This window comes from Ochotona princeps, chromosome 2 (assembly GCF_030435755.1).
Source record: "Ochotona princeps isolate mOchPri1 chromosome 2, mOchPri1.hap1, whole genome shotgun sequence".
Classification (NCBI taxonomy): domain Eukaryota; kingdom Metazoa; phylum Chordata; class Mammalia; order Lagomorpha; family Ochotonidae; genus Ochotona; species Ochotona princeps.
Window position 1 is genome coordinate 100,737,551 of NC_080833.1, and position 12,256 is coordinate 100,749,806.

Consider the following 12,256-nt stretch of genomic DNA (forward strand, 5'->3'; position numbering starts at 1 on the left):
TAGGGATTGTGTGTTGATAATGAATTAATTTTTTTTGTTTTAGGTACAAAGTGACTTCTTTAAACAACTGGCTTACAAACAAACCAAATCTGAAATTAAAAGACAAACCTTTTAAAAAGCCAAAGCACTAACCAATCTAATGGGCCCTTTAGCTCTCTAGAGTGCTAGGCTATTTGGGACAAAAAAGAAACAAGATTATAATTATTCATAGAGATGCTTTCCCTGGGAAAAGTACTGTGTAGTAAGATGAATGATTAGATCAGTGATCTATATTAACACATACTTTCAAAGCTATCTACCATAGGGATTACTTGTAGATTTTGTAATGCTCTTTTTTTTTTTTAAAGAAAAAACATATGCTGTGCTTGGATCCCTTTAAAATGCATTGGTACCCAAAGATTTCCCAATATGTTTTAATAAGTTGAGATACTCTTCTGTGATTTGAACGAAAATAGATCCCATTAGGAGAATTTGTTTATTATAAGTGGGGTAAAGAAATCTTTGAAGATGCCCAATAAGTGGCTCAAGTAAGACTAACATCCTGAAAGCACACTAAGTGATTCATAAAAATATGGCTTAGCAGAAACCCAAAAGGATTCTTCAGCAACTCATGATTCCTTTGGCACCAACTGACAGGCTATTTTCATGGGCCAGCTAACACGGAATATCTGTGGTCTTGCAAGTACATGTGATTATATAAAGTAATAAATAATAAATAATTTTTGACATATCATTGTTATGCAAGATGCCTTCAAAAAGCTTATAACTTGGAATATCTGTGACATTGCATTATATGTGATTATACAAAATAATATATAACTAATAAATAATTTTTCACATATCAAAACATTGTTATTAGCTGTACAAGAGGTCTTTAAAAAGTTTCTTAAAAACATGTATCACAGAAAAATTACTCCAGATCTCAAAATATTTTTCTCCAAAGTGACCTCATTTTCTATAATTTCATTTTTCTATGAAACTTTTGAAGTTTCTTCAATACTTATATGCAAGTGCATATATGTATATACGCAAAAATGCACATTTACACAGATGAATGTGCACACACACAGTGTGTTCTCCCAACTTAGTGGAAAACTCGTGAGATATGTTGTATCAGAGTATGCCATTGACAAGGAAGCAGCCTAGGGACGGTCAGGGAACCTGGTCACAGGACACATTCAGGCTTGACTCGCCCTCATTTCACCTGGAGCCATTCCACTGGATCCATAGTAACTTATTGAGAGGCAGATTCCATTTTCTAATGTGGCAGAAAAAGATCCAAATTTGCTGATGGGCTTATTTTCGGCAGGTAAAACTTCTAAAAGACAAAATAAAATCAAGATTATTTCTATTTTATTCAAAATCGATGTTTAAGCCATGTTTAGTGAGAAGGCTAGGAATTGAGGTCTAGTGTAACCAACTTAAAATTGTTTTAACTCTTCTCACATACTCAGAGATGTTAAAAATGGGGTACAGTTACAAAGATGAGAACATAAGACTCTTGTCTTAAAAAGTTTGAGTTTCAGCTGAGTGAAAAGAGAGAACAAACATAAATGACATAGTTACAGGCAGATGGTTCATTTGTCAAATTATCTGTCAAATTTTCACCTGATTTTTAAAGTGAAAATTAATCTCAATTTCCTCACATTTCAAAACACATTCTTGAATATCTGCATTTAACTCTTTAAATTTTAAAATCCATTTCAAAATTAGCTTAGCCACACATAATTTTAAAACAAACCTTAAAGCATATACCTAAATTTTCTGTTGTGTTAATTCTGGTTCACCATTTCTTCTTCTATCATATAATTAATTAAGATTGGACAGTAAGGACTTAGAATTCTCTCACCCATGAAGAGACAGCCTCTGGACTGGGATATTCATGTGAGCAATAAAACACAGCAGGTCATGTTTCCAAGAAGATGAAAGGAGAGCTCACAGCCAGGGAGAAAATATCACCAAATTTCATATCTGAGAAAGAGTGTTATCCAACACACATGTGCGTGCACACACACACACACACCCCTCTTAAAACTCAACAGTAGGTAGATTAAATGTAAATCCAAAACCTCAACAGACATTTTACCAAAGAAGATATACAGAGGGCAAATAAGCATTTGAGAAGATGCTCCCTACAGTGTTATTAAGGAAATGTGAACTGAAGTGAAATACATTTATTTGAAGAGTGAAAACCCAAGACACTGACAACACTAAATGCTGGCAAGTATGTAGAGCAACAGGAACTTCATTCATCACTGGTGGGAATGCAAAGTAACATAATCCCTTTGGAAGATAGTTTAGATAATTATAAAACTAACATAACTCAACAATCACATCCTTTGGTATTTATCCAAAGGAGTTGAAAATGCATATGCACTTTAAAATCTGCACCCATGTGTTTCTAGCAAAGTATTTTTTCTTTTTTCAAAGATTTATTTATTTTTATGCAAAAGACAGACTTATAGAGAAGGAGAGATAGAAAGAAATATCTTCCATCCACTAGTTCATTCCTCAAATGGCTGCAGCGTCCAGAGCTGAGCAGATTGGAAGCCTGGAGCTTATTTCACGTCTCCCACACGGGTGCAGGATCCCAAGGCTTTTGGTCATCCTCTACTGCTCTCCCAGGTCTCAAGCACGGAACTGCACGGAAAATGGAGCAGTCAGGATATGAACTGCCACCAACATGGGAACCCAGCACTTACAAGGTGAGGATTTAGTGATTGACCCTTTGTACCAGGCCTGAAACTTTCATAATAATTGCAAAATCTTGGAAGTAACCAAAATGTACTTCAGTAGGTAAATGGAAAAATAAAGCTGCTGGATATTACAGATAATGAGTATTATTCAGTACTAAAAGAAAACAGAATACCAAGCCATGAAAATGCTTGGGAGATAAGATAAACTCATATATTACTAAGTCAAAGATGTCAACCTGAAGAGGCTATGCCCTGTATGATTCTGATCAGGACCTTCTGGAAAAGGTGTAACTATAAGCACAGTACAGTGGCCAGAGGTTACTAGGAGTTAACAGGACACATACTCCATAAAATGTATGACCTCTGAGATTAATTTTTTACATTTTTATAGCATATAAAATTTTAAGATGTACTTTCTGGAATTTTAAAATATGATTTGCCTGCCATATCATTCAGTATTCAGTAGATTAATTAAAGGCAAAATAATTACTTTTGAGAATGGAATGAATTTCTTGGATAATTAAGTTAAAAAATATCAAAAGTTTCAACAGAACTAAGTCATGGAGAAGATATAAATACTTGGGGGATTTGTTTCAGTGGATATTTCAAGGTGCAGGTGTTACAGAAGGGAAAATATAGGACACATGAGGGAGAAAAAAGATTCACAACCAAAAACCAATTCCCTGAATTGAGGCTGAAGCTTGATTCTCAGATTAGCAGGGCTCTTCAAATTTGAATCTAAAAGTTGCAAGGCTGCATCTGTGACCAAAATTCAAGAGAGGAATGAATGATGATCCAGGGATCCTGTCTCCAGCCAGGATACCATTCAAGATGTCCATATGCATGTAAACAATCAAAGGACTCACTATTACGTGTCTCATCCTAGAGGAGAACTTAATGTCGCTAAAGGGAAAGAAAAAGCAAGCAGTGGTAAGTAATGATCATTATTTTCCATCTTTGGGTCTTTTTTTTTTTTTTCCTATGACTCTGTTGTCATTCTCTCTAGAAGCACAGGTTTTTTTGGTGGGTTGTGAGGGAAGGTCAGATATTAAATAATTTTAGGCTATATAGGCCACATACAAGACCCTCAAAAATTCATGTAAAATAAGATTGGAGTATAGGTTTATTTCGGTGTAAATTAGGGGTTTCCAACATATTAATGGCAAATGTATACGAAAAAACTATACATGAATTTTAATTCTTGCACCAAAATAAACTTTGTTTTAAAAAGATCTTTTTATTTTTATTAAAAAAGGAAGATTTACAGAGAGAAGGAGATACAGAGAGGAAGATATTCTGTCTGCTCAAACTTTCTTTTTAATTCAATTTTGCAGGAACTTTTTGAAGTACTCTCATATAATCTTTACTTCATATTCTTTTGTTTTCACTTCAAATTTAATTGAAAGGCAGAAAGAGAAAGATACTGTCAAACAGGTAGACAGAGACCTATTTTATCTGGTGGTTTACTCTCTAAGTACCCACAACAACCAGAGCTGAGTCAAGTTGAAGTCAGGAGCCTAGAATTCAGCCTAGCTTTCCCACATGTGTGCTGTTTGAGCCATTGACTACTTTATTCAAGTCTGCATTAGCAGGAAGCTGGGTTGGAAGTGGAGCAGCCAGGACTTGAACTGGCTATGCTGATACAGAATGTGGGAGTCCTAAGTGGTGACAACCATATATACACAGAGAGGAGTAGAGACGGAGAAGATCTTCCATCCACTGAATCACTCCCTAAGTGGCCACAATGATCAGAGCTGAGCTGATCTGAAATCATGAGCCAGGACCTTCTTTTGGATCTCCCACATGGGTGTAGGGTCTCAAGGCTTTGGGCCGTCCTCCACTGTTTTCCTATGTCACAAGCAGGGAGCTGGATTGGGAAGTAGAGCCATTGGGATTAGAACCAGTACCTGTAAGGGATCCTGGTGCATGCAAGCAGAGAACATTAGCTGCTACTAGGCTACCACACAGGGCCTTTTTTTAAAAAATAACTTTTTACAAGTGTATAATTATCCATAATTCATGGGACATACAAAACATATTTTTGGTCGAATTTGGACCAAAGGTTAAAGACTTATAGCTGAAGTGAAACAAAGGGGGAAAAAGATGATCTCAAAATGAGATTCTTAATATTTGAGCAAAAAAGGAGGTATTATCAGTGTTGGTGCAATGGGGTAGCCAGCTAAATTTCTACAAGTGGCTCCAGCATCCCACATGGGTGTTGCTTCAAATCCTGGCTGCTCCAGCTCCCTGCTACTGGCCCGGGAAAGCAGCACAAAAGGTCTCAAAGGCTTTGGGCCCCTGCACCAACATGGGACACAGAAGAAGCTCTTGGCTTCTGTCTTCAGGGAGGCCTCGCTCTGCAGTTTGTGGCTATTCAAGCAGTGAACCAACAGATGGAAGATTTCTTTTTGTGTGTGTCTCTCCTTCTTTCTCTGTCACTGCTTTTTAAATAAAATAAAAAAAAAGAATACCTAAGTTACAGAAAAGGTAAGGATTGACTTATACATACAGACATAAATACATCTGAAATCTACACATAACCAAATATGAATGTAAATGTAGTAATTTATCTTGGAGGAAATCACATACATATATAAAAGCATTGCATAATTAAGTAATTTTACACCAATGATACATGGCTAAATCATTAACATCTTGTTTTTAAATATAATTTATGCTAAAAATGCTAATATTGTAATAGTGATCATAGTGTAAGAAACACATGAAGTATGATTAGTGACCATTACTCAAATGGTAGACTTATAAACATTTACCTTCCTTAAAATATTTTCCTATTTCCTAACTTATAGTAATTCACATATTTTGCTAAGTTCTTGGGTGCATGCATACTGTCAAACTTCATACTCTTTGGTTTGGAAAATACTATGGTATTTAAACATATACTCATGTTTAATCTTACTCAACCTATCCTTGGGTCAAAATGTTTTTATTAATGAACTCAATTCTTTTTGTAGAGATGATCATGTCCACACTGGACAAAAAAGAATTAATTCCCCTAAGCTGTTATCTAGAGATATTAAATGTTGTAGTTCCACGGTGTTTAATCAGTAGATATCTAATTGTTGCTTCCAAGCAGGTAATGACTCTTGTGGTCAAATTTATGATTTTTCTCTTGTTTGGCAATCTAAAAAATAGATTCCTCTTCTCACTTCTTCCTAAGTGGTAGAATCAGTTAAGGGAGAAAACTACACCATGAGCTGTAAATTTGGACAAAACATAAAACTTTCTAGGGATCCATTAGTGAGTACCTGAGTCCCAGGGCAGAATGGACAGGAGAGTCCATGTAGCTACAGAAAAGCAGCCAGTCTTGGGCGGACTCTGGAGGGCATTTAAGAGCTGGGGATGTGGAGGGAGCAAGATCAACTGAGTAACCTTGTTACAACTGGGCTCTGCAGCTAACACATACGCAAGTTACATTAAGGAAAAATGTATGTAAGTGAATACCAAAATACCTCCATTAGCATCTACAACAATTCCCTGTGCCAAATGAGAGGGAAACAGGCTTAGCACACTGCTAAGTGTTGACCTGCACTGCCACAGATGCGGCTGCTTACTTGTTTTAAGATTCTGTTTCTCTTCCTCCTCCTCCTCTTCTTCCTCACTCTCTTCTGAGACATACTGCTTTCCTTCCTTTTCCTTTTTCACAATTTCCCTTGGGTCTTTTAAATGAATTATAAAATGATGCTTGTCCTTTATCACTTTCACTGTGACAAATGTCGAACCTGAGGGGAGAATCAGGGGATTGGAAATGGGTGGATTAGAAGCCACTTTCGGTTTCCGGAGTGTTTAAATCACACAGCACAGAGCTGACACCAGGTGAGGGGCTGACCTGGGGATGCTAGCCCTTCTGTAAGATGATGCCCAGATGATCAAAGTGCTGGTCCACATTATTCCACAAATAAATGCCATTCACCCATATCCCAAACCAAACTACAGAAAATCAACCAACCAAGCAAAACACATCGATTGAGGCAATATGTTCTTTTTTTAAATTAATTTTTCAATTATATTTTTGACAATCTGTACATAGTTAATTAGGGTAAAAAGGTTCAAGGGCTATAGGAAAGTGGGTAAGACTATTATTTCCATATTGTTTCCTTCATGTTTAAAGGGGGGTATTAAGGGAGAAGGCCCACCCAATTTCCCACCCTCCCCAGGTCCTGGATGTAAGGCATGCTCCGAAGTTCTTGCTCAAGTGGTTTTGATAGTTCCCTAGTAATGAATCACTGCCAATCTGAGGCAATATGTTCTTTTTTTTTTTTTGTAATATGTTCTTATGATCAATTTTATTATAATTCATCAGGTAAAACATGTAATGGTTTTCAACTTAAAAAGCATGCTATTTTTGATAGCTGTTATTGTTATTTCTATAGCCACTTATGAATTCTCTCCTCTCTTTGGTTAACATTTCTATTCTCTTTTTCAAAACTTAACTCTTCTCAAATCTGAACTATCATATTTCCAAACTGATAGGATTAGGTTAAAAATATTTACTATGAAACATCTGAAACTTAATGCATTATATGACTATAAACACTTAATAAGAGTTACAATAGCTAGTTATTCACAGCAGGCCCCAAGTTCTTTTTTTTCTAGTTTCAGAACCCAAACTAGAAAAATGCAATCAACTCACAGTATATGATTAGCTTCTGAACTAATATGTGTTATAGTTAGTATTAGTAACTTCTGGCTTGTTTCAGTTACTATTATTTACTTACCAGTCATGTGGAAACGTATTAATATTGTTATAAGTGAACTGTCATAATTAATGTGTTCCGGGCTCGGCAGCGTGGCCTAGTGGCTAAGGTCCTCGCCTTGATCCCATATGGCCGCTGGTTCTAATCCCGGCAGCTCCACTTCCTCTCTGTCTCTCCTCCTCTCAGTATATCTGACTTTGTAATAAAAATAAAATAAATCTTTAAAAAAAAAAAAAAAATAATTAATGTGTTCCAGCTAAGCAGTATGCCAGCCTTTGCCCTGCAGGGCTCAGTAAAACAGAACAATGTCAAGTCTGAAAAATGCTGACTGTGCCATATAAATGAGTTGCAGTAGATATGCCCATATTCTTGCCTATTTCACTTGGGAGTAAAAAGCCCCACGATTATCTGAGACTATCTTATTCAGATGTGAAGATATAACGCATCCCTACTTCCAAATCAAAGATGGACTCCCAATGAAACTGTTGGACATATCTAGACAATGGGATGCTGGACTGTCTGACGCTGTCCGTACCAGCAATGTCGGGCACACTCAAATAACAGACTGATGGACTTATGGCTGCTTATGAAGCACTATACTATTGTAATAATATGGGAAAAAAAGTCGGGGGAGGGGTGGGAATTTGAGGGTGGGGAAATCCCAGACCCTATGTAATTATATCATAAAATTCAAAATAAAAATAAATAAAAATAAATAAAATGCATTAACATCTTTCATGTCATTAATCAGCTACTTTCAAAGTATACCTTTTACAAATGCTGTCTTTTCTACTTCAATCTGCCCTCCATCAGAAGGATACAGATAGTAATTGGTCCCTGAGATGTGCACAGGTACTTCTCCCATATTGTATCCTTGAAACTAGAAGAGAAAACATCACACATTTAGTGTGGAGTTGCAATTGACAGAATGAACCAAACCTGATACAAGCTTCAGTTTTGCTAAATAATCATGTCTTTACAACATTTACCAGTGTTAAAGTGATAGGTGGAATTCAAGGACTGTGATTTTTGAACAGGGCTCATTAGGGTACCTTTACAACCTAGTTCAAAGCTTTTCATTGCACTACCACCAGGAGAGTTTAAGAGGAAGTAGTGTTCTCCCTTACTGGCTGTTGATTTTCTGTGTAACCTGAACATATGTATGGAAGCATACTGATACTTTTAGACTATAAAATATAATTTGCAAAGGACTTTGTTTACCTAAACGTTGCTAATAGAGCTACAGAAGATTCTGATGCTTGCTAACTTGAGCACAACCTGCCTGGAGTAGTAGCTGTAAAGAACAGAGTGCTATGTTTCCTTCGCATTAGGTTTTTCTCATGGTAGCCTGATGAGGAAGCACTGGTTTTACAAAAGCATACAAGCAAGGAGCATGGGTGCATGCAGAGAGGCAACCGCATTAACTCAGCCATCTCTATAATTGGAGACAGATAAAGCCAATCTTTGCATGCATGCTGTCCTAATACAGTCACTTATTTCCACACACATAAATGCATGTGTTGTGTCGAATTTCCATCTTTATTGATGGAAACCTAGCCTCATGGTATTTCAGGGAAAATGGCTTGGCAGTGTTCCTAAAGAAGGTTCTATATATTAAAGAATATAGATTTGAGCTTATCACAGCAGACAATGTGGTGATGGTGAAGGCAAGGGGATTGCGTGTTTCCACGAAACAATTAAGAGCATCCCAAAGAGGCTTTTTAGAGACTTGGTTTTACCGGATATGTCTTCTCAGGCTCTGGCTGCTGGAGGGGCTCCTGTACCACTTCTGGGACATCTTTGATCTTATCCTTGAAAGAAGATTTTTTCTTCAAAGTCCTACTGTCTTCTTTGTCAACTTTATCCTTGCCTTGCTTTTTACCAACGTCTTTATTCTTCTTTTCTGCTTTCTTTTCTTCTTTTATCCGTTCTTCTTCTGCTAATCGCTCTTGTTCTTCTTTCCATGCCTACAAACACATTTAAAACTTTTAACAGATTTTGAAACAAATTAGACATGTGTTCCTTTTAGGTTCCTTTTGGAGAATATCCAACATGATTTCTCTAAGAGGCACCTCTGACAAAACACAATATTGAGTTGGAACCTGGATCCCCTTTTTCTCATCTACCTTTTCTACACTAAACCCTGCAAATTATCCTTGGAGAACCCTCTCCACTTCAGCTCCTTTTCTCATCCTCTGCTGTGATTGCCTTAGTTTAGGTCTTCATTATCTTTAGTCTGGATTGGATAAATGGTTAAAAACTTAGGAATATACATATACACACGGTGGCATAAAAAAGGACAAAATCCTGACATAGGCAGCAAAACGATGGAACTGGACATGATGATGGTAAGTGAAAGAAGCCAGAAAGACAAACATCCAGTGTTCTCTCTTCTATGTGTGTAAATTACAGAATAAAAGTCTGGAGTTAAGGCTGGTGATTTCAGATGCTGGAAAAGGCTGCGGAAAGGGGAAGGGAGAGGTTGTGTGATGGATACTAGCACACAGCCACACAACTAACAGATTCTAATGTTGCACCGTAAAGAGGGGGGTGTCCACAGGTTCACGATAAAGGATTAAGTGCTGCAAAGAGAACTGGAAGACAAGACTGGTGTATTCTAAACACAAAGAAAAGACACGGGACAGAAAGGCTAGTTGCCCTGTTTGATTGGTCTATGCCATAAGTGTGCTGAGATATTATACTTTATCCCATAAATGTAAAGGCATTACTTGGTGATACACATTTAAAAAAAATTTTAGAAATCTCAAGGAACTAAAAACAGTTTAACGTTTCCAGAAAAATTTTTGACATAAAATATTTCTAAATAAAAATAAAAAATAGAAAACTCATCATTACAATGCCTAGCATGGCTAGCAGAAAAGTGATGGATATGAGAAGGCACCAAGCAAGTGACAACAGAGAGCACTGACTGAAGTTACTAATCCCCTGGGTACCTATCCCGACAGCTCAGACGATATTCTAATGGATTACGGGGACTGGAGACAAAGCCTGGGCCATCAGAATTTTTCAATGAAGTGAATGTTTAGAAAATGACATATTCATTGGGTGAAATGAAAAGAACACGGGGAAGTCAAAAAGCATTCTAGCCTGTTTCTTTAGCCTTAATTAGGATTAGGAAATGACTTGTCAGAAATTTATAACCAAAGCCTGTTTTTACTCAGATTTGTGATTAAAATGCATTTTCTTGCAATTTTTATTTTCAAAAAGCTATGAACTAATGTTAGCTCATAAAGGATAATCATAAAAACACAAGGAAATAAGCCATTTGGAGAAAGAACCTCAGAAAACAAACTGCTAAGTTATAGCTTCGAAATACTTCACATGCTGGACTCACTGCATAGAGAATATAAAATACGGTTTTTTGGTATGTTTAAATAAATAGAAGCAAGTATGAAAAATGTTAAGTAAGAAAGAGAAGGGTCTCAGGGCACCCATTTGAGTCCTGGCTGCTCCACTTCTGATCCAGCTCCCTGCTACTGGCCCGGGAAAGCAGCACAAAAGGTCTCAAAGGCTTTGGGCCCCTGCACCAACATGGGACACAAAAGAAGCTCCTGGCTTCTGTCTTCAGACCTGCTCAGCTCCAGCTGTGCAGCCATTTGGGGAGTGAAGTAGCAGATGGAAGATCCCTATGTATGTCTTGCCTTCTGTCTCGATAACTGTGTTTCATGTGAATAAGTATTATTTTTAGAAAATTAAAGAGAAAATGAGAAGTGCATCAAACATGACAAGATGAGTTTGACAGATTTCTTGGCACTGGAATAGGACTTTCGAAAAGGCAACATTTTATGGCTAAGACGTTTGTGGAGTTGCTGAAAGAGACCAATAGCAATATCCAGAAAGCTCAGGGAATCAAAGGCAGGTGATAACTGTATGTCTGAGACTTGCTCATAGTGACTTGAATGGATTTATTGCTGAATTCTTTAAGAAGTAATGGAGTTAGCTATTAATTACAATTATCATCAAAACAGTATATGAACACATTCAAATAAAATACTGAAGATAAAGCCAATAAACATTCTTAAATCACCAGCACATGATTATTTTGGTACATTTCACTGGTATCCATGTTCATAAAGTTATGTCAATTGTGAAAACACTGGATTATAGGCTACTGAATAGTGCTTCCGATTTGGCATCCAATGACACCACATTGGAAGCTCGACACCTGTCATGTTTACGCTACAGACAGCAACAAACAGTACAAAGGACATAGTGATGGGTGGCAATTATCGAGATTTAATGAAGTGATAGATAATATTAACACTAGATTAAACTTTTAGATGCTTCATGTTGGTAGCTGTCACATTTTAGTTAGCACAATGAGGAAAATTTCTTCCACTAATCCAAAGTAATTCTGCAAATTAAATCTGCAAATTAGTGTCTAATGTCTCATGTGAGATAGACATGCCCGTTGGTTATGTCTTGTTTAAAAAAGTTCGGTCTTGTTAATATACGTGAAAATATCAATCGGCACTCAAATTGAACCTCCGGTTGTTGGTTAACTATAACCATAATTTGGCTAAGGATGTAAGAATTTAGCAAAAGTCAAGAAAATATACTTTTAGAGTCAATTTGCTGTATAGAATTTATAATACAAAGCATCATGTGCTTTATTACTATAAGCTGCTGCATTCCCATCTATCAGTAACATGTATAATAAAACTATTATGCTATACACTGTACACATTAACACTCTTTCGCTTCCCTATGGAGTTATTGTTCACCAGTTTTTACAAACTGTTTTCAAAAACAGCTAGAGAGAAAACATAAACTGCCTATATTTGGTGATTATATTTCAATGGATAGAGTTTGGGAGGAGAC

The 12,256-nt window shown here is 36.7% G+C and overlaps 1 protein-coding gene across 1 annotated transcript in view; it reads right to left on the reverse strand.

Annotated features, from left to right (window-relative positions):
• SPAG17 (sperm associated antigen 17) overlaps positions 1–12,256 on the reverse strand; it is a 204,528-nt gene that overhangs the window by 59,871 nt on the left and 132,401 nt on the right. The window contains exons 21-24 of the mRNA XM_058660118.1: positions 9,154–9,381; positions 8,183–8,294; positions 6,272–6,439; positions 1,205–1,318 (exon numbers count right to left, since the gene is read on the reverse strand). Of these exons, the coding sequence (XP_058516101.1) occupies positions 1,205–1,318; positions 6,272–6,439; positions 8,183–8,294; positions 9,154–9,381 (622 nt within the window). The remainder of the gene's footprint in view (positions 1–1,204; positions 1,319–6,271; positions 6,440–8,182; positions 8,295–9,153; positions 9,382–12,256) is intronic.